Genomic DNA, 23,461 nt, shown 5'->3' on the forward strand with positions numbered 1-23,461 from the left:
GACAGTTATAGTGCTTATCTAAATTCGTGATGTATTGCATATCGTATTTATGATATATCAATGTCATTAAAATGTAATGACTCATGGAGTCCAATCTAAAAAAAAAACTCGTTACTCATCTAAGGGTGTCTCTATAGGCCACCACTTTTCCTGAATAAGGGCTCTGCTAGGGTCATTGACTCCCATTTGACTGAAAAATTCTATAGAGGCACTTTGGGATGGTTTTGATACGTTGAGATGTTCGATCTGACATTTGTGTACAACATTAGATTTAAATCTTGAAGCCTAAGAAGGTCGCTCGTTCGATTCGATTGACAATGTAGTGGCGAGTCAAGATTTCAAATCAAGTAAAAAATTTAACTTTATTTTAAAGTTCATTTTTTCTGCTTTTTGACTTTAAAAATAAGTTACTTAGTTAAGTATAAACCCGAATTTTTAGATGATTTAATTTTTTTCTACCACAAAACCTCCACCACCAACATACCTCCACCGCCAATTCATCACAACCAGCACCACCATACCCTTTAACTACTGAGACACCATCACACCTCAATTACCACCCTTTGACCGCCACCATATTTTGAACACCATCACCATTTTTATATCACGCGAACCACTACTATAACTCCAACATTGTTCATAAAAAAAATACTATAACTCCAACACTAATACAAAAACTATCACCATCATCACCTTGACTGTAATCTCAGGATCGCGTCCGCTACAACCCACCACTATAATACCACTACATCTACAATCATCACCAAATGACAATTCAATTAAAATCAAATACCTTTACGAGAAAAACAAAATAGAAATTAAAAAAAGTATTACTAAAGTAACTTGATAATCTTTTGACTTATAAGTAACTCTTTTTGCCAAATACACTTTTATTGGTATTTTACTATATGCCTATACCAAAGATCCTAAAGATCACAAATGAAAGGACCCTAAAGGTCGTGAACTGTATTATACTTAATTATATGTCATAAGGATGAACCAAGTAGAGACGAATTACGGTTTCATCAAGAACACCACCAAGTTTCTCGGAGAAGAATTTACGGATGTCAACGGAGACATTGACATTTGATTTCAAAGATGAAGGTTGGGTGATTCCATAACTTTATCTTCTTGTTGTTTATGTATAATCTTCCTTCCTCCATTGATCGAAACTTCTTATTATCTCTCATTGTGTTATTTTCTTCTATTCCTTCATTGATGTGTGTCCATTCCCATTTCTTTGTCTGTTTTTCTTGAAAATCTCTCAAAACTATTAATTGATTCCGCCATTCTTTTCCCTATTTATCTTCCAGAATCACTTTTGCTTGAAACTGTCGTTAACCTAATTTTCTATAGTTATTCTCTCAAGTCTGGTTTATCTAATTTCCTAGATCATTATTGTAGGCATGGGTGGTAATTGAAAGAGGCAGTTTGGAGAGATGGGTTCTCATTACAGAGAGAAGAAGAAGATATAATGAAAACCGAATAACTCAAAAAAAATTGCTCTTTACTTCCAATAATGATTGTTATAGATTAAAATAAAAATATATAGATATGAAGAGGAAATTCCGAGAAGGAAACCCTCCTTCGGAATATATGAAGATCTCGGAAGTTAAATGAGTACTTACACAGTGCCAAACTAAGTTGCATGAAATTAAACATGAAAAGGCGTAGAGTTATTTACGTTTGATTTATGCAAGATAACAGTATCAAGCAAAAATGATTTTTTGGCGGATCCCAATATTTGTTAAGTTTTTAAATTTTTTGTAAATTTATGTAAATATTAAACTTTTGATGCTAATATGGTCCATTTTTTCGCATATTAGACCAAAAATTCAAAGTTTAAGATAAAATACTTAATAGTGTTTCATCAAAGTTTTGAACCTTTGACCATCCTGTATCTACATACCAACTTCACTCTAAACCGTTAAGTATTTTTGGAAATATTTAAATTTTAGTCTAAACTAGTACTAATACTCAAATGATGTGACCTTAGTAACGTTCATTCGTCCATGTATAAATCTTTTGCTGATATAGTCGAGAATTGGGATACTTTCATCCTATCTATGTAATCTCCTAGTAGTTTTTTAATTTAGTTGCTTCTTTTCCTTTCTCTTTTCTTCCTCCGGAGTTGTTCTTCCATGCCCTCTTTGGTTGTATATCCATTTTTCCCCTCTCTTTTATTAAACCAAATTGTTCAAAAAAAAAAGTAACGTCCACTCGTAGACGTAAATAGACTTTAATTTTGTTCTTCGCTATAATCATACCCAACAAGAAATTGAATTTTCGACGAAAATTCCTAAAGAATTGAAGGCGTCATTTGTTACGCGTTGTCGAACTATGATATATAACAATCTTGACGCAAATGGATAAATAAATAAATTTTATTTGTGAATGGAAAGGCTGACCTTTGAGCAAGTCATTCCTCCGGGTAACGTGATATTGGAGAGAATTGAATTTTCTTAAGAAACTTCAAGGTAAGTTTTTGTTATCTTATTTCATTGCTGCACAAATCAGGAGTTTCAAATAGCAAAAATTATAAATGGGCAGAAAAGTCAACTCTGGCTAATCTCTCCCTTTCATGGATTATTCTTCCTTCCAAATCTTGGTCATCCAATCCTTATTGGTTGGTTCACAGTTGGCCCAAATTTCGTGTCCGTGTTCCATCATTGTTTGGAGGCCGACCTGTTCGAAGACGAGAAGACAAAGACTCCTATATGTCATTTCAGCCACTCTAGAAGATTTTGGCATAGCCGACCAAGAAAATCATCTATCGATGTGACCTTTGAAACTGTGAGTTGCGATATTTGTTGTAGAAGGAACAGGAGGTCAGTCCATGAACTTGAAAAAAAGGATTACACTTTCAACCAATTTTTTGGGATGATAGACTATAGAGGAAGTGTTGCTTAAGAGTTCTAGAAATGACTCAATTTTTAGTTTTGAAGACCAACCAAAAAAAAAAAAAAGTCATTTGACTATTATCGTATACATGTCTCTCTAACTAACAGAATTAAATTCTTATTGGTGTAACATCTCCAACGACCCGATCCCACATTCGGAGTTTAAACTCGAGATCTACAAAAGTTAAATTATAAGTCTCATATCATTAGATCAGAGTAGTGAAATATCAATATCATTTCTCTTAAGTCAACATTTAGTTGCCCAAGTGATTGATGGTGTTGACATAAACTCCAAAACCCTGGAGGTCCAAGGTTCGGTTTCCAGAAAATGTGAGATCCATGGTTATTAATTTGAGTTATTAAAGGTATAAATAATGGCCAGCGCTTTGGGGAAAGCTAAAAAGTTTCCGGGGTGTGAAGACTTGGTCAAAAATTAGTCAAATTCGTTTGACAATTTTATTTAGGGGAAAGCAAAATAGCTTCTCCACCTCACCTCTCTCTCTCTCCACCTCACTTCTCTCTCTCCACCTCACCTCTATCTTCTCCGATTTGGTCGCCGGCCGGAAAATTTTCCGGCCGGCGACCATTAAAAAAAAAAAAAAATTTCACTCTCTCTCTCTCTAGAAACTCCGGCGAAGGGGTTTCCCTTCGCCGGAGTTCCGGTCTGTTGAAGAACAGACCGGAACTGGTCTGTTCTTCAACAGACCAGATCTGGCCTGTTGAAGAACAGACCAGATCGGTCTGTTCTTCAACAGACCGGAAGTGGTCTGTTGAAGAACAGACCAGTCCGGTCTGTTCTTCAACAGATCCGGTCTTCAACAGGCCGGATCTGTTGAAGAACAGACCGGACTGGTCTGTTCTTCAACAGACCACTTCCGGTCTGTTGAAGAACAGACCGATCTGGTCTGTTCTTCAACAGACCCGATCTGGTCTGTTGAAGAACAGACCAGATCTGGTCTGTTCTTCAACAGGCCAGATCGGTCTGTTGAAGAACAGACCAGTTCCGGTCTGTTCTTCAACAGACCGGGACTCCGGCGAAGGGAAACCCCTTCGCCGGAGTTTAGAGAGAGAGAGAGAGTGAAATTTTTTTTTTTTTTTTTTAATGGTCGCCGGCCGGAAAATTTTCCGGCCGGCGACCAAATCGGAGAAGACAAAGAGGTGAGGTGGAGAGAGAGTGAGGTGAGGTGGAGATAGAGTGAGGTGAGGTGGAGATAGATTGAGGTGAGGTGGAGTGTTTTTTTTTATTTCCCCTTAAAATTTATTTCCCCGGAAAATCTCTAAAATTAAACATATTCCCTTTAAAATTTTACACCCCGAAAACTATTTAGCTTTCCCCAAAGCGCTGGCCTAAATAATATAATAAATTTGTCGTGATTTAGACCTCTTTCAAGTTATTGAGCTTTAGATCTCTTTCATTATTAATTTAACTTAGGCGGTTATTGTGTTTGTCAAATCTTCATGATATACCAATGTCTGTAACCACTAATGTATATCGTAATCTCAAAAAAAAATACTCATTTATCTTAAATAACAATAATATACTAATAATTTAGGTTTACTATTCTATTTGGCCTCCTAGTCTTCTTTTGTAGGTGGAAAAGAAGACTAAACTAAATAAACTCCCCCATACAATTTATTAATGTCGCACATCTCAATCACATTACACTTCTTCATCCATACTCACATTCCAATTCAATTTTAGAGAGAGAGAGAAAAAAAAAATCCTACTATAAAGAGAACTAATTTTAGAGAGAGAAAGACAAAGAAAAGAGGGATTTAAAGAGAGAGATTGAAAGTTCTAATGATAGTCCCAAGACTTCCTACTGATCTTAATTCGTTACTACTATTTGTATTCATTTATATCTTTTTATCTACATGTTTAGTTTTTATCATTAATTACTATGATAATCGTACTGGTTCAAACTATAATAATAATAATAATGTTGATGAAGAAAATACCAAGGATTACCAGAGGAGGAGGATTAACAGAGATTGCCGGATTGTGGGTTCTTGTTCTCGACCAAGTAAAAGTCGATTCTGTTGTCAAATTTGCTGCAATTTTTCCAATTATCGCTGTTCAAGATGCAGACAAGTTCGATATTGGTAACAATTTCTTTTTCTTTTGTGGGGATTTTATTGAATTTTTGTTAGTAATTCTCTTTTCTCATCAAATTTCGATTCCACCCCTCCAATTTGAATTCAATTTCTCTGTGATTTTGAATTCCATGGAGGTTTTGATTCTACCTCAATTGTTCAATTTGAATTCTAGTTCTGTTTTTTTAGGGTTTTTTTTTTTGTGAAATGGCAAGAACTGATTTGTTTGTTTTGTCAACTTAGACCTGTTTTTTTGGGGGTTCTTTTTGAGCAAGTTGACTTGATGGTTAGTTTGAAGATATATTGACAAATTTGCCCTTATTTCTTTCATGTCAAAAGAAAAAAAGAATGTTTTTTTAGCCCCAATTTGCAGTACAAAATTGATGTGATAAAAATGATGTAGGAGAATCTTGAATTGGAAACATTAAAAACTTTGGTTTTGAATGTGATGGTTGAGAGTTGAGATGGGACATGTAAGTTGAAAGGATGATTAAATACTTGAATTTGGGTCAAGTAGCATTTTTTTTTCGGTAATTGAAATGAACATAATTGATATCTGAAAGTTTGAAATACATCGATGTTGTTATTTTGTTCTTTTGAACAAATATCTATAGGACTACAGGTAACAAATTAAGCTATTACGAATTATCTATGTACATTATTTTGATTGATAATTAGGCCCTTTAATAGAAGTTGTGATTAGTTTCGATCTAGTATAGTACAAGTTGATCCTAGATATGAAGGATTTTCGATTGCCTAAGAATCACAAAAGGTAATCCCTATTCCCAAGCATTATAGAGAAGATAAGAAACTTACTCTCCTACTGATATAGTTGTTATATCACAGCGAAAAACCACATACAACTTCATATCCAACTCCTTCCATGTCTTTTCTTCCCTTCCATGACAATATTTATGATATTTCCGGCATGAACTTTGTAGTTAGGTGCTTTCAGATTTTGATGTCCTTGATATTATGAATTGAGGTACATAGGAGCAACATCCTGTTATATCGAGGTTGAGCTCCATTATTGTTGCTTAGTTTGGTGAAATATCACCCATATCGAATTTGAGATCATTCGGGTTAAATGCATTAACTTTACGTATGGGACTTGGACAGTTCGACTAGTTCAAGGATATTAAACACACCCCAGGAGCTAAAAAGAGTTAGACATTATTGTGTCTTGCATCATTTTCTGATTTACTTTTTTTCAGATTTTAACTGTTTTATTATATCCCTCACTCTCAGCTCCGAAACTTGTCAAATAAAGCACTGGAGATCAGGTCATCGAATAGAATGTAACGAATTCAAGTCAGTCGGCGTTTGGCCAAGTTCTAGTAGCGGAAGAAGACCTCCAGACACAGTACATGAACACACAAACAAGGTCAGACCATGGTTTTGAATTCATTTTGTCCATGTCAAGCCAAATAGGGAGATGGATAACTCATACGAACTTTATTCGACACTTTTGAACACATTTAATTATTAGACTAACTTATCTTGGTGTCAGTTGACAATATAACTTATAGTCTCTAGATCTATGAATCTTTCGAACTTCGTTGCTACCCATTTGTTTATTTTGGTTAATTACCTTGTTACTGTCACAGAAAGAAGGTAATGGAAGAACAAAGACGATCGTATATACACTGCATAATCATAGACCATGAATGTGAGAAATTAGTCTAGTCCCAACCCGTCCTCAGCTTTGGAACTTCCGTTCTCTTATGCTTTTACCTTCTATTTTCATTTTGACAATACTCTTTACATACCCGTATACGTGATGTGTGCAAGTCTTCAAAGATGGATGTTGAATTCGTCACATCATTTTAAATTTACTCCCAAGTAAACACATTATGGTCCTTTTCGGTATCTTACTTTGCTCAGGAGTCCTCTAGGCGCTTATTCGTACAATATCGTAAGTTCAAAATACAAGTTGCCCGTATCTTTTAACGGATGAAAGCATTTATTAGAAGTATATATTATTCTTTCGGGAATAAAGAATGGAGGATAAAACATCATAAATCGTTACATATTTATCCAACTTAAGGCCTAATTGATTGTTTCTATATCTTGGCTTGTATATTAACTTATTCAATTTTTCATTGTTTTATAGCAGAATGAAAACTCAAATGGAGGAATCCAGCCCACAAAGAAAATTTCGAACAAAGAAGTAGAAAATGTCAAAGAATGCTTAATCTGTTTAAGCATTATACACACTTCCAAAACCAGCCGACCGTCGGTTACTTGCCATACTTGTAAACAAACATTTCACTTGGATTGCCTCTCTAAATGGTACTCAGTCTCTAAGGGATCAAATTGCCCTCAGTGTAGATCCCCGTTACAAATCCGATAGGCGATAGTGAAGTACTGGAACACAGCATGCTTAAGAAGCTCATGAAATCTAATCTCAATTCCGTCTCTCCTAGGTACAATTCTTTCGTTGTTACTGTTTAAATTGATGTACAGATTTAGACTATTTTTAGAAACACCCCAAAAGAACAATTGCAGATTGACTGTCATTGTTGATGGAGAATTTTTTTTTAGTCATTTTTTGTGGTTCAGAGATGTTGATGTACAGTTTTGTTTTGATTGTGTTAATTAAGAGTAACATAGAGTTCTTCTCTTTTATGTAAAACTTATGATTGTTAGCAGAACTCATTGTCTGCAATCTGAATCTTTTGACTCAAATAAACCCAAATCAGCCATGCAGACGAGCACCCAGATAAAAACAAACTATGTGAAGAACTGAAGACTAACTCGAGTCGATTCAGATATTGACAGAATAGAGGCCCGACTTAGAAAAAGCAAACATTACGATAGTATATGAATCGTTACTTCATTGTACAAGATAGGTACATTTTAAAAAAACTATTTTTAGTGGAGTGTCATCCATCAGATGTCTTAGCTCTATATATGTACAGAGTCTGCTTTGCTTCAAGCTTTGATGTTAGAGCTACCGATCTAATTATATACATCACCCATATGCTTTCCACAAACTACGTAAAGGAAGGCCAACCCCTTATGGGGAAAACAATTGCAAACCAGTGTTTGTCGAGTTGTGCGTCTGCTCCAAAAGGTCTGAGGTTACAAATTCGATACTCGATGAAGAGTCACCATTTTTTGATTTTTTGTTAAAAAGTATAAATAACATAAAGATGGGAAAATGACTCAATTCTCGACTACCATTCCAACCGAATCTAGTTCCGACTTTGCAGTATGTGACTTGACAGTATTTAGAAACATAAAGTTAAACAGTTTCCTTCTCTAAATCTTGTCCGAACACAAACTGTGACTAAAATTTGGTTGGAGTAGTGGTTGAGTATAGTATCATGGTTGTTGGATGAATGGACTTTCAGTTTCCATATGTTAGCCTTAAAGGTCCTTTTATGACTTCTAGGAACCAAGAAGCCTTTGATAGTCTCAGTTGTAGCTTGTGGCACTTACTATTTTAATAATATTATATAGGTTTTTTTTTAAACCAAGCGAAATCATATTTTATCCATAAGTGATTCAATCACAAGTTATATAGGGTTTTTATAGCTTACCATCTCGTGGTAATTGAGTTTACTCCCTCGATGATGGGTAATTGAGTTCGGGAGTGCTACATGTACAAGATTCTTGACAAAATTTGTGACTTAATGACTCTTTTTCACTAAAAAACAAAAATTGATCAATGCTTTTCAAAGTTTGACTTTGATCGGGACCGTTCAAATGGCATTTTGTCAAGAATCTTGTCAAAGATTCTTTGTACATTTAGCATTTCCCAATTGAGTTTACCCCTTTAAATTTACTATTTTTGACAAAAACACAAAGATTGTGTTTGGCGTATGTAAAATAATTGTGAATACCAGAAACAATAATTTATCAATAAGATTTCTAGTAGTTATTTCACTTCACTTTATTATTTGATTTGATCAGAAATATAATTAGTAAAGATTGATTTTGTTCGCATATTATTTAATTTATAATTTTACTATTACATGCCAAACATGTCCTTTGTATTTTTAACAAAGAAAATCTTAATTCAAAGAGGTAAACTCTATTACCTACTACTAAAAGGAGTAAATTCGATTAGTTGAAGAATAATTCAATTACTGGAAGAATAATACAATTAGTCCCATTATATATCCATGCCATATGGTGAAGGTAACGACTTTTCTTCTATGTAAAAGGAGGGGAAAACAATTTTGCCACTCCCAATTTCTCATTTCCTTTCTTAATACATTTTCCTTACCGAGAAAGCAAACTATATTCTAATAAAACAACGTAAGCAACTTTGAACAAATTGAATTTTTTGTCGCGTTATGTTCGACTTATTTAATTGCGTGCAGAACGTGGAATAATTTGATGTGAGCCAAAAATATTTTGTAAGAAGTATAAATAAGTGATGTATCATTCTACTTATAAAAAGTATAAAGTCACATTTTCGAAAAGTGCAGTCTTGTCATGTATGTAACCACTTGAAAAAAGTTATATAACAACTTGTGTACATGATAACTAAACATATAAAACCTTTTAATAAATAGAAAGGTTCGATAATCTAATGTTATTCATTTAGGTGTTAAGCTTTTAATTTTTTTTTTTTTCTTCTGGACCACTATGAAAGATGATAGTCAAACTCTAACCCACAATAACAACAATAATAATAATAATAATAATAATAATAATAATAATAATAATAATAATAATAGTAATAATAATAATAATAACAATAATATCATTTCTTTATTGCCTAGCTTTAGTTAAAATAAATAAATTTCGTAAATAAGTTTCATTTTGGTATGAAACCTCCAATTGTTGATTCTAACCACTAATTTCAGAAATAATTCTCGAAGATGATATAATGATAAAGAAAATGAGTAAACATATTGACTGCAAATTTGGCAAACAAGCACGATACCTTTCCAGGTTCGATCCCATATAAGTGCAAATCTAGGAATACTAAATTGAATATAACTAAATAGTTTATTTAGGTTTTAGACCATAAATTCGTCGGACTTTAGATCAGCAATAATTCGACAGTTATCGTGTTTATCACCTCGTATCGATGTATCAATAGTTTTGTAACGACCAATGTAGTCAATATTGGAGAGAGGATTAAACAAAAACACAAGTTTGTCTCTTGTTACACACAAAACATTTTGTCCACAAGATACTTTTTCTTTTTTTGAAAAAAAAAGTACAACTTGGAAACCCCATGTTCTTTAATTTTTAAAAATGGAAGTGCTTTATTTTTCTTTTACAAGTTGTTAAAGACTTAACTGTCTCAATAATAAGTCAACAATGTACAGATTCTATACAAATTATAAAATCTTTGTTGATCTACACCAATAATTTTTTTTATTAATACAATATATTAAGGTCTAGATTCCATTTATTTACTATATCATTATGTACAATCACGGTTTCATAAATTATATATGAACAAAAATTAGCATTACGTAATTCCATTGACATATCATTATATGGAATTGATTTTTTTTTTTGATGAAGAGGAATTGATTAAAATACATCCGCAAAAATGTATTTGTAGACTACACGTAGAAAAATATGAAGATGGGATAGCTGCTAAGTTTCCTTAGCTGACACAAAAATGGTTACATGTTATTGTACTTCATCCAAAGTAGCTCTAGTCTATGGTTAGATGAATGAATCGTCGAGAGGTCGTGTGAGAGTTGGTTTGACTAATTTTTCAAAACCAACTTTGCAGAATGACGCAAATTGTGATTTGTATTAAAACAAGAATGTAAAAAATGGGACCCCAACCCAAAATTACATGACATTCAACCATTTACTTATCACCCACCACCACTTGCTCATGAGCCAACTAACCAAAACTATATTGGTAAATAAATTCTAGACATGGTATTTGGGTTATTAAGTGTTAGTGATGCTTTGCTTGATTAATGTTTTTCTTGCCCAAGTCATCTTATGCTAAAAAGAAAAAGAAAAAGAAAAAAGGGGGCTTTTGTAAGTAGTTCTTATTTTGGTTGCAATAACCTACCTTACCTTTTAAGGGTAGGACAAGTGGGTCTTGAAAGTCCAAACTTTGGATGTGTATGCGCTTTCATATTCATGGGTTGGCTGGACCTGTCAACCTCTGCCCATTGAAATGAATAAATACCATGGAAGATTCGAGTTATTCTAATGCAGGTAAAGATTGAAGCCTCAAAACTTCACCATTGTACCTTTTCATATTGTGTTAGAGAAGTGAATGAAGTAGGGTACCTATTAGCGCAGTCAGTCTTTGATTTGAGTTTAGTATCTAATGAGAAACTGATCGAAACTCCTATATGTATTATGAGTCAAGTAGCTATTGATAAAACTCGCTTAAACGTAGAGATTCAAAGTTAATAAGATAGACCACTGTCTAGTTTCATAAAAATAAATCTCTCCAAGTTAGCCAATTATTTTGAGACTTTCAACAAAAAAAAAAAGATTAATACATTAAATTTTCTTTTGACATGAAAACATTAGGTATTCTTTAATGGGAAATTTTAAAAGGCCCCCCCGTTTTTGTTAAAAGGCCTCCCCGCTAAAAGCGCCCCTCATTATAACCCATTTGGTTATAGGGCCCCCTCTACAAAAGAGCACCTCCTTCATCAATATTTGACCTAACGGCAAAGTTAACGCCGTTAGGTCAAACTTAACCCAAGACCGGTGATGTTGACCACGCCACATCATCATCTTCTCCGGCAGGGTCGCCGGCCGGCCGGCCGGCGACCTTTAAATTTTTTTTTTTTTTTTTTTATCCTCTCTCTCTCTAAAAAATAAATAAAAAAAAAAATTTCTCTCTCTAGATCTGGTTCATATGAACCAGATCTAGAGACCTTCTTGAAGGTCAACAGACCTTCAAGAAGGTCCGAACAGACCTGCTTGAGGGTCTGTAAAAGACCTTCAAGCAGGTCTGTTCGACCTGCTTGAGGGTCTGTTCGGACCTGCTTGAAGGTCTGTTCGGACCTGCTTGAAGGTCTGTTCGGACCTGCTTGAAGGTCTGTTCGGACCTGCTTGAAGGTCTGTTCGGACCTGCTTGAAGGTCTGTTCGGACCTGCTTGAAGGTCTGTTCGGACCTGCTTGAAGGTCTGTTCGGACCTGCTTGAAGGTCTGTTCGGACCTGCTTGAAGGTCTGTTCGGACCTTCAAGCAGGTCTGTTCGGACCTGCTGACCTTCAAGCAGGTCTGTTCGGACCTTCTTGAAGGTCTGTTGAAGACCTTCAAGAAGGTCTCTCTAGATATGAACCAGATCTAGAGAGAGGAAAAAAAAAAAAAAAGTTTGTTTTTAGAGAGAGAGAGAATAAAAAAAAAAAAAAATTTTGAAGGTCGCCGGCCGGAAGTTTGGCCGGCCGGCGACCCTGCCGGAGAAGATGATGATGTGGCGTGGTCAAATGATGTGGGTGAAATACACCTATTAAGGGGGTTTTTTTCACCCATTCAAAGAGGGGGCCCTTTAACCAAGCTAAGTCAAAGGTTTTTTACTAAGTCAACAAAACCATGGGGAGGCCTTTTAACAAAAACGGGGTGGCCTTTTAAAATCTCCCTTCTTTAATTTGTTATCAAAATATCTACAAAATTGGAATTAATCTCATTTTAGCCCCCTAAAGATGATTAATTTACGCAAATGGCGCCCTAAAGACTACCCACTAAAACAATGACCCCCTTTTTTTAATTTTGCATTAGACAACTTTAACAGTTTAGTTTTTTTTTTTTTTGTTGAAAGTAACAGTTTAGTTTTTGTTGAAGGGGATTCCAAACATTCAAAACTTCAAGTATATTACCAAATAAACAAACACTAGATTAACATATGATATTAATTAAGTCTTTTGACACGGGGTGTCTTGAGATTGATTCTTAGCAAAATAATGAACTCTTTAAGATCTTCAATAATTTGTGTAATAAACAAAGAAAACTAAACCAATATTGAGTACAGTAAAAGTACCTGTAACCGGTGGAGGAGGCGTTGCCAACGATTGGCGTCTGATTTTGGTAATTTGGGTTTTGAGTGGTAGCATGGTGTTGGATCAATGCCCTTCTTTTGCTTTATGGTTGGTGTGTGACAGTAAAATCATTTATGGATCTCTAAGAATAGATTTAACTTTTCAAATTCAAAAGACACATGAGAAAAGTTGGTCGTTTGTTCCATCTCTTTATAGATGAAGAAGTGCAATATTACGTTCTTTACTTACAAGATGGGAAACACAGATATTAACGAGTGAAGAAAAGAACATAAGGGTTTATCAGATTTGGAGAAGGAAGTATGAGAGAGAAAGGAAAAGAGGAGATTGTGGCCGGTCTGTAATGGTGATGGTACGTGGAAGGAAAAGAAAAGAAGAAGATAAAAAATTCTCTCTTTTTTTTCCTGATGAATGGTCGTTGACATTGCAGTCGTTCGGTTGTAGCTAATTCTTCGAAAGAGAATTGAGATATGAAGGAAATTAATCTTGAAAACAACAGTCAAAAGGGAAAAAAATCAGTTAAAGTTGACTAACAGAAAATTGAAAAACAGTCATAGAAGCTGGTCATCTTTAGGAGCCATTTTGGCGAGTTGGTCATCTTTATGGGGCCAAAATGAAATAACCTAGATACTGTGTAGTTGAATCTAGTGGGGGACGTTTGAAATGTCACAAACGAATAACACGAACATTTGGACATTCAATGCCCCCGACCAATAACACAGACATTTTGAGATATTTGAAATATCCCCGACCAATAGCACAGACATTTGGAGACATTTAAAATGTCCCCGACTATTAACACGGACATTTGGAAATATTTGAAATATCCCCAACCAATAACACGGACATTGCATGTCCCCCAATGTCATGAGCCACTACCCCCTTAATTCCTTCCGCGATCTAGTCGACCCGAATGATTTGACGGGTAAGAGCATCTCCAATGCAAAACTTAAAAAAAATTCTATTTGGCTTATGTGTTGAGTCTCAATTGAGATTCTTTTTCCTATGTGGCTAACTTGAGTGTGTCTAATTCAAATCCTTCTCCAATGCAACACTCTAAAAAACTCTAATAGATACACATGTCACACATACATTTAATAGAAAAAAGTGGTTGAGAAAGAACGACTTTCTATTGGTCCAAAAATTAAATTTGATGACTAGGACACTTGAGACTCTCAAAAGAGATCTCAAAAATAGAGTTTCTAGTTGAGACATCTTAAAACTTAATGCTTCCACATCATCTTAAGATCTCAATTGAGTTTTGCATTGGAGAGGGTTTTTCTCAAAAAATCTCTAAACTCCTAGGTGGCATTTAAGATTTTAAGATTGAGTCTTGCATTAGAGATGCTCTAATAGCGGGCCCCGATAGACCAGCTCACTATAAGATAGATTTTGCCCGGCGTAGTCGATCCGGCTAAAAATCAGCCCGACCAGCCCGAAACGTTTCTCAGGTCTAAAATCTAACGTTGGGGGTGTATCCAAAAACTTATCAGTAACCTAAGAGGCCAGAAGCTAGAGAGAGAGAGAGAGAGAGAGAGAGAGAGAGAGACTGAGAGTGGAAGAGCTTCTTGAGTGGGAGAGATAAATCTACAGGAGATGAACATAAACTTACAAATGCCAAAGGGTTTTACAGAAAAGGGTTACTATTCCAAGTGAAGAGAGGGTCTATTAAGGCTTCCTACAATCTGCCTTTCTATTGCTGATAATAAGAAGAGAAGGAAAAAACATTTATCAACTTGGGTAACTCAATACTGAACCTTCAGGTAGATTTCTACTTCTCTAACCTTTTTTAGGCTTTCCCAATTAATGCCTTGATATATTGTATTGGGTGTGATTTATTTCTTGGGGGTTTTTGTTTCTAAGAAATTCATAATGGGTATTGGATGTTTATCTAATTGGTGACCTCAATTGAATTGAATTCAATACTAATTGGTAGCAGTACTAAGTAGAAGCTGGTTAAATATACACCTATCTCTCAATGCATTGATGTTAGTTTGCCCGATGTGTTTGTCTGTTGTTGTAACCATTCTGCACAAATTCTAGTAAAGAAATCAATGTTGGACCATCCATACATGAACCTACGAATTGCTAATGATCGAGAATGTTAATAGATGATTTCGAATAACTTTTTCCGATAGGTTGCCATGATTTTGTAGTCCAGTGGAGTTTGATTTGTGTTAGGTGATAGTTTCTATTCAGCACATTAAATTTAAGAATGTTCGACTTGCTGATTGGGCCGTGCTTGTTAATTTTGATGTCATAGGCAACGGTAGTAATACGTGTGTCACTCCACTGCAGAAAGTAGAGTCCCAATCTTGTTGTTTAATGAATTTTTTTTAAATGAAATTCATGTTGAGTTCTGGAACGGTGTGCTTTGTGGTTGGCTTAACCTCCTATTGTACTCTTAGATAATCAAGGGGTCGTAATTATATCCAATAGAGGTTAACTTGATGGAAAAGATGGTACTTATAGAATGGAAAGGAAACTGTTGGAGTTACACATTGCTACCAAATGAGTATTGTAGTATGTGTACCATGCACGAGGAGAGTAGAAAGGGTTCTTGAAACCTGGAAAGCCCATTTGTTAAAAAATGTCCCCTTCTCAATTGTTTGACATTATTTTCTTTGCTCTCTGTGATTACAAAAAGTTTGTAACGTCTTTGTTATCTTGTTGGTTATGAGATTGAACTTGCTTGCTGGGGTCGTAGGCTTGTGGAAATATAATGTTATGTGGTTATAACCTAGCTATTCTTTTTCAAGATGTGGTGCAGCAGGAAGGAGATCTACCTAATTCAAAACGATGTCCTTGTGACAGGCGATGTTGTTAATTCGAGTTGGAAGGTTCCTAATCTTGGATTTTAAGGCGCTACGCTTGAGAGTCGAGATTTTGGGGTTACAAAAGCAAAGATGAAATTAATGTTTTTGAAAGAGTAAATTGAAGGGTGAAGGAAAAGGCGGAAATGACCCAATCCATCCTATTCCTTTCCCAAACACTGCCTTCACACCATCCTCTGAACTTTATTATCAGTCAGCACAGCCATTACTGCTTGTCTCCCCTGCCAAAGCGAAAACTCAAGGCTTTTGCTGCAAACCACAACAACAATAGAAATATTAATCTTACCCTAACTAGACACAAAAACGTTCATGAAGGACACGAACCTCATGTACCTTATGATAAATCCCAATCTTATTATTCTTCTCTTATCCAGGAATGCATCTCATCGAATTCTTTCGAGCGCGGTAAGTCAATCCATGCTAAAATTTTGGAAAATGGGTTTATGCCCGACACCTTTCTTCAGACTAAAATCCTCATGCTTTATGCCAGGAGTGGTGAATTGTCAGATCTGTATATTGCACGAGATATGTTCAACGAAATGCAGTTAAGAAACTCGACTTCTTGGAATACTATGATTCTTGGTTATTCACGTATTGATGATCATAAGGAAGTTTTAAAATTGTTTTACAGAATGCAAGAGACAGGAACTATGCCTGATAAGTTCACATTCCCTAGTGTAGTTAAGGCCTATGTGGGATTAGAAGATTGGGAAGGTCTTAAACTAATCCATGGTTTGATTATTAAGTGCGGACTAGATCATAATTTGGTCGTGGGTGGGTCACTTGTTGATGGGTATATTAGCTTTGGATCATTAGATGATGCATTTGTTGTATTTGATGAGATTGAGGAGAAAAATGTTGTTAGTTGGAATGCGGTAATTCGTGGATATGTAAGGGTGAAGAGGTGGGAAAAGGCATGGGAAATCTTCTATAGAATGGTAGCTCTTGATGAGGGTCCTGATGATTTCAGCTTTGCAACGGCAATTAGGGTATGTGGTTCTTTGAGGTGTTTGGATAGAGGAAAACAAATTCATTCCAAATTGGTTATATGCGGGTTTGAAAGTGACATTTTTGTGTGTAATTCTTTGATAGATATGTATGCAAAATGTAGGGACTCGGAAAGTTGTTTTCAAGTATTTGATCAGATGAATGAAAGAGATCAAGTTACTTGGAACTCTATGATATCAGGGGAAGTTCAGGTTGGGAGCTTCTATGAGGCACTAAAGCTGTTTTCCGAAATGCAAAGATTGGGTTTTAAGATCGATCGATTCAACTTAACAAGCATTCTTGGTGCTTGTGCTGGTTTACCAGATCTTAAAACAGGTAGAGAGATTCATGCATACTTGGTTAGAAACAATTTCGATTCTGACATTATTTTTGGAAGTGCTTTAGTAGATATGTACTCGAAATGCAGAGTTATGGAGAAAGCTCTCCTAGCTTTTGAGAGGTTATCAGACAGAAACGAAGTGTCTTGGAATTCTCTGATATCTGGGTTTGTTCAAGAAGGGAAAATGGAGGAAGCATTCGAACTTTTCCACGAAATGAAATTAAAGAAAAATGCTGAACCAGATCGGTTCACATTTACTACCCTTTTAAATCTTTGTGCTATTCAAGGGAGTCTAGATCAAGGAAAGCAGATTCATGCCCATGTTATAAGAACAGTTGGTACAGATAATCTAATTGTAGAAACTGAGTTGGTTCACATGTACGCGAAATGTGGTAACTTGAAATATTCTCAAGAAATATTTAATCGAATGGAAGAAAGGAATTCTTACTCGTGGAACTCACTGATCGAGGGGTATGAACAACATGATCAAGCCGAAAAGGCGTTAGAAGTGTTTCGGCAAATGCAAGATAAGGGAATAAAACCTGATTGTTTTTCTCTAACTAGCTCAATTTCTGCATCCAGAAAGATTTCCAACATCGAAAAGGGAAAGGAGCTTCATGGGTTTGTAGTAAGGAATGACCTTGAGGAACAAGGAATTCTTCGATGTGTACTAGTCGATATGTATGCTAAGTGTGGATTCATGGATTATGCGGACAAGATTTACAACAAAACCAAAGAGAAAGATGTGAACATCGAAAATGTAATGCTCTCGTCATCGATAAGCTGTGGTAGATTGGATGAGGCAAAACAGATATTTAATCAAATGGAAGATAGAAACACAATCTCTTGGAATTCTATGCTTGTGGGGTTTGTAAAAAATGAATTGAAAGATGAAACCTTCGAACTTTTTCGAAGAATGCTAGAAGAAAATGTAGAATTCGACTCCCTAACATTAGTAACTCTATTCAACTTCTGTGCTAGCCTACCAGCTCTTTCACAGGGAGAACAACTTCACACTCTTGCAGTAAAATACGAATTTTTCTTAAATTCAGTAATTATGGACAGCACTCTAGTCGATATGTACTCAAAAAGCGGATCGATTGAACGAGCAAGAAATATCTTCGATAAAATGAAGGATAGAAATGTCATTTCATGGAATGCGATGATCAATGGTTACGCAAAACACGGGAATACTAACGAAGTCCTTAATCTCTATAAATTAATGCAGAAGGAAGGGATCTACCCAAACGATGTTACTTTCCTCTCTGTGCTTTCTGCTTGTAGTCATACAGGGAAGATCGAAGAAGGAATTCAAATCTTTATTTCCATGTTAGAGGACTTCAGGATCGAAGCAAAAGCAGAACATTATAATTGTATGGTTGATCTTCTTGGTCGTCTGGGGTTTTTACATGAAGCTAAGGAAGTTATCGAGAAAATGCCAGTTAACCCAGAAGTCTCGACATGGGGAGCATTATTAGGAGCTTGTAAACTTCATCAAAATATCGAATTAGGAGAACTCGCTGCCAAAAATCTATTCGAGATAGACCCACATAATCCTGGACATTATGTTTTACTTTCGAATATCTATGCAGTTGCAGGAAAATGGAAGGAAGTTGAAGAAGTAAGGAGTTTGATGAGATCAAGAGGAGTTAAAAAGGAGCCCGGAGTTAGTTGGATTGAGATCGAAAATGAGATTCAAACTTTTCATGCTGGAGATCAATCTCATCCAAAAACGAAGGAGATTTATGAAACTCTACGGGGTTTATCATCGCGAATGAAAGGTTTAGGATATATTCCAGACTCTAAATTTGTTCTTCAGAATATTAAAGATGATGATGAAGAAGAAGAATACTTGCTTCAACATAGTGAGAGATTGGCAATGGGTTTAGGACTCATTAGTTTGCCGAAAACTTCTGTAATTCGAATTTTTAAGAACCTTCGGATATGCGGTGATTGTCATACAGCAATGAAATTCATTTCGAAGATCACTGGTCGGAAGATCGTTGTTAGGGACACGAATCGATTTCACCATTTTGAAGATGGAGTTTGTTCTTGTGGTAATTTTTGGTAAGATATTTGTAAACTAGAATGTTGAGAGTTAATTGTATAGAATGTGATCATAATTTAGTTAAATGATTTATATGCAAAGAAAATTTGTCATTGTTCAGACTTCAAGAACAAACAATATATGTTCAGTGGTTGAAGTTATTTTTTCTTCTGGAAATTGACTATTTAAAAAGATTGGGCCTGAAACCCAACTAGATTACGGCCTAAACACAACTAAACTTTTTAATTTGTAGCTTTAGTAACTCAATTTCAATAACCCAATGAATTTTACTTCGTTTGGAAGTTGAATCTGGGATCTCTACGATTTTAGAGTTTATGTCAACGTCGTTAACCACTTGGGCAAATGTTGACTTTAGTGATTCAAGTTGAAGTGTATAAATCAGAAACCTTGTGATTGACACATTTTTTGGTTTTTTATTTTTGCTGCAAAGACACATTTTTTGGTTAAAAATGCCATTACATGTTAAGTTTAGTCAGTGATGTGGCTTATTATCTCTTCCTCCAAATTAAAATCATTGACATCAAAATATGAAAAAGAAATTATATTTAACCTCTGGAAAATAAAAGATAAGAAAATATGTAAAATATACTAACATCATTAACTCCTTCTAGAATTCAAAGACCAAAAACATTGCTACATTGATGGTGAATAGCGAAACAACTAATGTCAAATAAGGTCAAACAAAATTATGAAAAAGTTGTTTCTAATGTACCACCGATTTAAATGTTGATGGAGATTACTAGGTGGTCCATCTTTTAATTCTCTTGCGAAAAATTTCAAACATAATAAGAATTTTAGTAGTTCCGTTTGTAACCATACCCTCAAATATATTAGAGTTAATTCCTATATGGCCCCCTACTTTGTGACCAGCTTCCTTTATGGCCCCATTTTTTCGTAAATTCAAATATGGCCTCCTATTTTCAGACAAATGTCATTACTACCCCTCTGATTAATGTATTTTCAAAATAAAATAAAAAACAAAACCTAAATTCCACCTCACTTCCTTCTCCACCACTCATCTCTCTCCACGTCACCTCTCTCTCCAACTCACCTCTCTCTCTCTCTCCAACTCATCTCTCTCTCTAACTCACCTCTCTCTCTCTCTCCAACTCATCTCTCTCTCTAACTCACCTCTCTCTCTCTCTCCAACTCATCTCTCTCTCTAACTCACCTCTCTCTCTCTCCAACTCATCTCTCTCTCTAACTCACCTCTCTCTCTCTCCAACTCATCTCTCTCTCTAACTCACCTCTCTCTCTCTCTCCAAATCACTCCTTCTTCTCCGACGAAGGTCGCCGGCCGGAAAATTTTCCGGCCGGCGACCTTAAAAAAAAAAAAAAAAATTTACCCTCATCTCTCTCTCTCTAGAAACTCCGGCGAAGGGGAAACCCCTTCGCCGGAGTTTCTAGAGAGAGAGAGAGAGAGAAGAGGTAAAAAAAAGTTTTTTTTTTTTTAAGGTCGCCGGCCGGAAATTTTCCGGCCGGCGACCTTGGTCGGAGAAGAAGGAGTGACTTGGAGAGAGAGAGAGAGAGAGGTGAGTTAGAGAGAGAAATGAGTTGGAGAGAGAGAGAGAGAGGTGAGTTGGAGAGAGAGGTGAGATGGAGAGAGAGAGAGAGGTGAGATGGAGAGATATGTGTGGGGGAGTAGGAAGTGAGGTGGAATTCAAATTTTTTTTTTTTATGTTGAAAAAATATTAATAAGAAGGGTAATCAGGACATTTACCTCAAAAAAGGGGGCCATATTTGAATTTACGAAAAAAAGGGGGCCATAAAGGAAGCTGGTCACAAAGTAGGGGGCCATATAGGAATTAACTCAATATATTAAGACAAAAATGATGATAATAATTTTTGGAAGAGATCATACTTAGTAAGAGTAGTTTCTTTTTGGATGCTACTATATGCAACTTCAGTTTTGCTAAAGACAACTATTAGATAAAAATAACTAAATAAAACTAATAAAAGTTGTGTCCTAAATTGCTAACCAACACCAACACCAAAAATCAAGTATAACCGAATCTTTCCTCCATTCTATATACAACTCTAGGAAAATTATTACACAAAATAACTAAATAGAATTAATTGAATTTTGTCTTAAGTTGCTCAACCCAACACTAAAAGAAAAAAAAAATAAATCAAATATAATCGAACAAATTTTTTCTCAAAATTCAAATTTCTATTACCATAATTAATTATTCATAAATAAAATCTATTCGAACATTAAACTAAAAAGTTAACCAAATATTAACAGTAAAATTTATTCGAACATTAAACTAAAAAGTTAATCAAATTTATTCGATATACCAATTCTTTCTCATTATCTTTCAGTCGACCTGGGTAAGAATGCCCTATCAATGACTCCGGTATCATATGGTTATGATGCCCGCAAATAACCTTTACTACTATGACTTAGTCAAGCTTAGTTTAAACCTCAATAGCGTATATTTCATTAAATCAAACCGTGTTTATGGATTAGAATTTTGGTTTATCAAGTCCAACGGGTATTTATAGATTAGAATTTTGGTTTATCAAGTCCAACGGATATTGTTCAACAAAAAAAAATCCAACGGATATATTTTGAACAAAAAAAAAATCTCATGGGATATTCATAAAATCATACTACATAAAATCACTATGCATATTTTTAAGCTTAGTTTAAACCTTAATAATGTATATTTCGTAAAATCATACTACATAAAAATAATGTATATTTTTTTAAAACCTATAACACGTGTAAGTATTTTTTTTTTAAATATTAGATAACACTAATACAACCAATTTTATTTTTGTTTAGTAAAAGAAAAAATTGTTTCTAGTAAATAATTTTGGGAAGTTAAAACATAGTTGTATTTAGCAATCTAAGATTAAAAAAATTATTTGCTAGATAAAACCATTAAATCGATCTTCGGTGTTGTTTAGCAATTTAATAAAAAAATAAATGGTTGTGTCTAGCAAATAGCTTTACGAAGCAATTATGAAGCTTCGTTTAGCATTTGTCTTCACCCTTTTTGTTAAGGACTTAGTAAGAGTAGTTAATAACAAAAAAGTGACCCTCTATATAATGAATAATTTTAAGACCTCAAAAAATATTATATTCTTGGGTTATTTCCTAAATGGCCCCCAACTTTGAAAGTCTGTTCGTCGAACAGACCTAGTTCCGGTGAAGGGAAACTCCTTCACCGGAGTTTTTAGAGAGAGAGGTGAGGAATAAAAATAAAATTCTAGAGAGAGAGAGAGGAGAGAAAAATTTTTTTAAAAAAAATTTAATATTTGAAGGTCGTCGGCTGAAAATTTGGCCGGCCGACGACTCCTGCTGGAGAAGATGATGATGTGGCGTGATAGGTGACTTGACAGAGAAAGAAACTGAGATGGAAGAGAGAGAGAGAGAGTAACGAAAAGTTAAAGATAACGGAAAAAAAAAGTTATACGAGAATTATTGCTAAAGTAGGGGACCAGGCAGAAAGCTGATCACAAAGTTGAGGGCATTTGGAAAATAAACCTATATTCTTCGATTAATAAAACCAAGTATGTTTTATAAACATGGACCTCACTTGTCCTTAGAATGTTGAGCACACTTTTAGAGAGAGAGAGAGAGAGAGAGAGAGAGAGAGATGTAAAAGGTAGGAGAGAGCGTGCGGAATGAAGAGAGAATATGATGATCGACTTCTTTACTCAAAAGACTTTTTACTTGAAAAGTAGTGCAAAAAGTGTGTACAAAAAAGCAAACCCATTTTACATTATTTTAAAAAGATCTTAACTCTCTAAACATGAGCAATAATAAAAGAGAAAGACTAAAAAAACGAGTTTAAAGTAGGAGAGAGAAACAAACAAGGCACTATAGTCGAAATATAGAAAGGTGAAATTCGTTCGGACGGTTTTTCTTTATATCTTTTGGAGAGTTTCTACGTGTACAAAGTCGAGATATGTTTAATTCTGTTTAGATACATTTTCTTTCTTTTTCTTTAAGAAATTTGACCTTCCAGCCCACCCAATTTGTTGTAATCAATCTTAACAAAAAAAATTGTTCTAACTCAATAACATTTTACATTATTTTTGTTACTTTATTTGACTATTTTTTTTTTGGAAGATTTTTCTTCTGTAATTGTTTTTGTTGTTTTGACTTCTTATTAAGAGGAAAATTATAAAGCCCAAAATTCGGGTCAAAATATAAAATGAAGTCCAATCTGGAATAATAATGCAAAAAAAAAAAAAAAAAGAACATAATTATATATGTTGTCACAGTTTCAGAAGTGTTATCAACAGTTTTAAAAGTGTTGTCAACAGTTTAAAAAT

The 23,461-nt window shown here is 34.9% G+C and overlaps 1 protein-coding gene and 1 long non-coding RNA gene across 9 annotated transcripts; both read left to right on the forward strand.

The window, feature by feature from the left end:
* Positions 1-4,469: 4,469 nt before the first annotated feature.
* On the forward strand, positions 4,470-7,645 carry LOC147540033 (uncharacterized). The gene is made up of 3 exons (XR_015225642.1): positions 4,470-5,003; positions 6,243-6,378; positions 7,111-7,645. It is a non-coding gene; the product is annotated as an uncharacterized LOC147540033 (long non-coding RNA).
* Positions 7,646-14,334: 6,689 nt separating this feature from the next.
* LOC147540034 (pentatricopeptide repeat-containing protein At3g12770-like) lies at positions 14,335-19,266 on the forward strand. 8 transcript variants are annotated; one of them, XM_086640355.1, is made up of 4 exons: positions 14,434-14,708; positions 15,705-16,184; positions 16,270-16,323; positions 16,411-19,266. In XM_086640355.1, exons 2-4 carry the CDS (start codon positions 16,156-16,158, stop codon positions 19,175-19,177), a joined length of 2,850 nt encoding a protein of 949 aa, XP_086496481.1. In that variant the 5' UTR covers positions 14,434-14,708; positions 15,705-16,155; the 3' UTR covers positions 19,178-19,266. The 8 variants fall into 8 exon arrangements, with proteins under 8 accessions (XP_086496478.1, XP_086496473.1, XP_086496474.1 ...); XM_086640352.1 differs by having other exon boundaries at positions 14,335-14,708; positions 16,270-19,266; XM_086640354.1 differs by having other exon boundaries at positions 14,434-14,685; positions 15,716-16,184; positions 16,270-19,266.
* The last annotated feature ends 4,195 nt before the right edge of the window (positions 19,267-23,461 follow it).

This window comes from Eschscholzia californica, unplaced genomic scaffold, assembly GCF_041429995.1.
Source record: "Eschscholzia californica isolate CP2 unplaced genomic scaffold, dmEscCali1.0.p SCAF_5, whole genome shotgun sequence".
Classification (NCBI taxonomy): Eukaryota; Viridiplantae; Streptophyta; class Magnoliopsida; order Ranunculales; family Papaveraceae; genus Eschscholzia; species Eschscholzia californica.